Below are 970 nucleotides of genomic sequence, written 5' to 3' on the forward strand. Positions count from 1 at the left end.
GAATTTCCCAGAGGAACCCACCCAAGAGATTAATAAAGTTCTATCTTATCTTATCTCAACTTGCCTGTTACTTTCAATGTGGTGATGTCACTCCACTCTGTCCAGGAAGAGTTTCTTCTGCCCTGGCAGCTGTATCCTCCGCTGTCAGACTCAGCAGCGCTGCTGATTCTGTATTCTCTGGATGTTGGAGGTGTGTTTACCTTAGCTGGTCTCCATTTATACGTCCACTGAGCTCCTTCACCTCCCTCAATGTCACATCTGACAGTGACTGTCTCACCGCTGTATATCTGAGGCCAGGGTGGCTGCAGGGTCACAGTGGGCTTAGGAGGAGCTGATCAAATAAAACATAGCATGAGTAGACTGATAATTTGACTTAAAAAATCAACAATAAAAGTTGTTTTTATACTTTTTAAATGTTTTATACATTTATGAACATATAATCCATTCGTTGTGAGTTAGCTGTTGTTTGCTAACAATGCTGTTATACCTCCAGTGGTGGATTCAGAGCTGGAGATTTAAAGATAAACGAAGTGAAAAAACTGCTGCTATGAGTAAACATACGAGCAGTTTGAGAAAGGCTAACATAGCAGACCAGTCTCTCCTAAAATGAGGACAATTAATTTTATTGTTTTACACTGCTTTTGTTAGTATTTTGTTCTGTTTTTGGATGAATTGTGCAATACAAATAAAATAAGTGAGGAGATGCTTTTAACTTGTATCCCTGAAACTTATATCTGACAGTGACTTTCTCACCTCTGTATATCTGAGTCGTGGATGGTTGGAGGGTCACGGTGGGCTCAGGAGGAGCTGTTCAAATAAAAATATATCATTATCATTAAAAATCTATCCTGGTTTTATTGCTCTTGTTAATTTTAATTATATTTATGTCCTGGTAAAAATTTCACTAAAAATCAACAATAAAAAGTTTAGTTTTTACCAAACAGATTAAATGATATTTAGACTCTACCAG

The 970-nt window shown here is 37.4% G+C and overlaps 1 protein-coding gene across 1 annotated transcript in view; it reads right to left on the reverse strand.

The window, feature by feature from the left end:
- LOC121812577 (obscurin-like) overlaps window positions 1-970 on the reverse strand; it is a 31063-nt gene that overhangs the window by 6763 nt on the left and 23330 nt on the right. Inside the window, exons 2-3 of the mRNA XM_042215148.1 lie at window positions 754-807; window positions 65-331 (exon numbers count right to left, since the gene is read on the reverse strand). Coding sequence (XP_042071082.1) covers window positions 65-331; window positions 754-807 — 321 coding nt within the window. The remainder of the gene's footprint in view (window positions 1-64; window positions 332-753; window positions 808-970) is intronic.

Source organism: Haplochromis burtoni, unplaced genomic scaffold, assembly GCF_018398535.1.
Source record: "Haplochromis burtoni strain Fernald_Lab_line unplaced genomic scaffold, NCSU_Asbu1 Contig_663, whole genome shotgun sequence".
NCBI classification, from domain to species: domain Eukaryota; kingdom Metazoa; phylum Chordata; class Actinopteri; order Cichliformes; family Cichlidae; genus Haplochromis; species Haplochromis burtoni.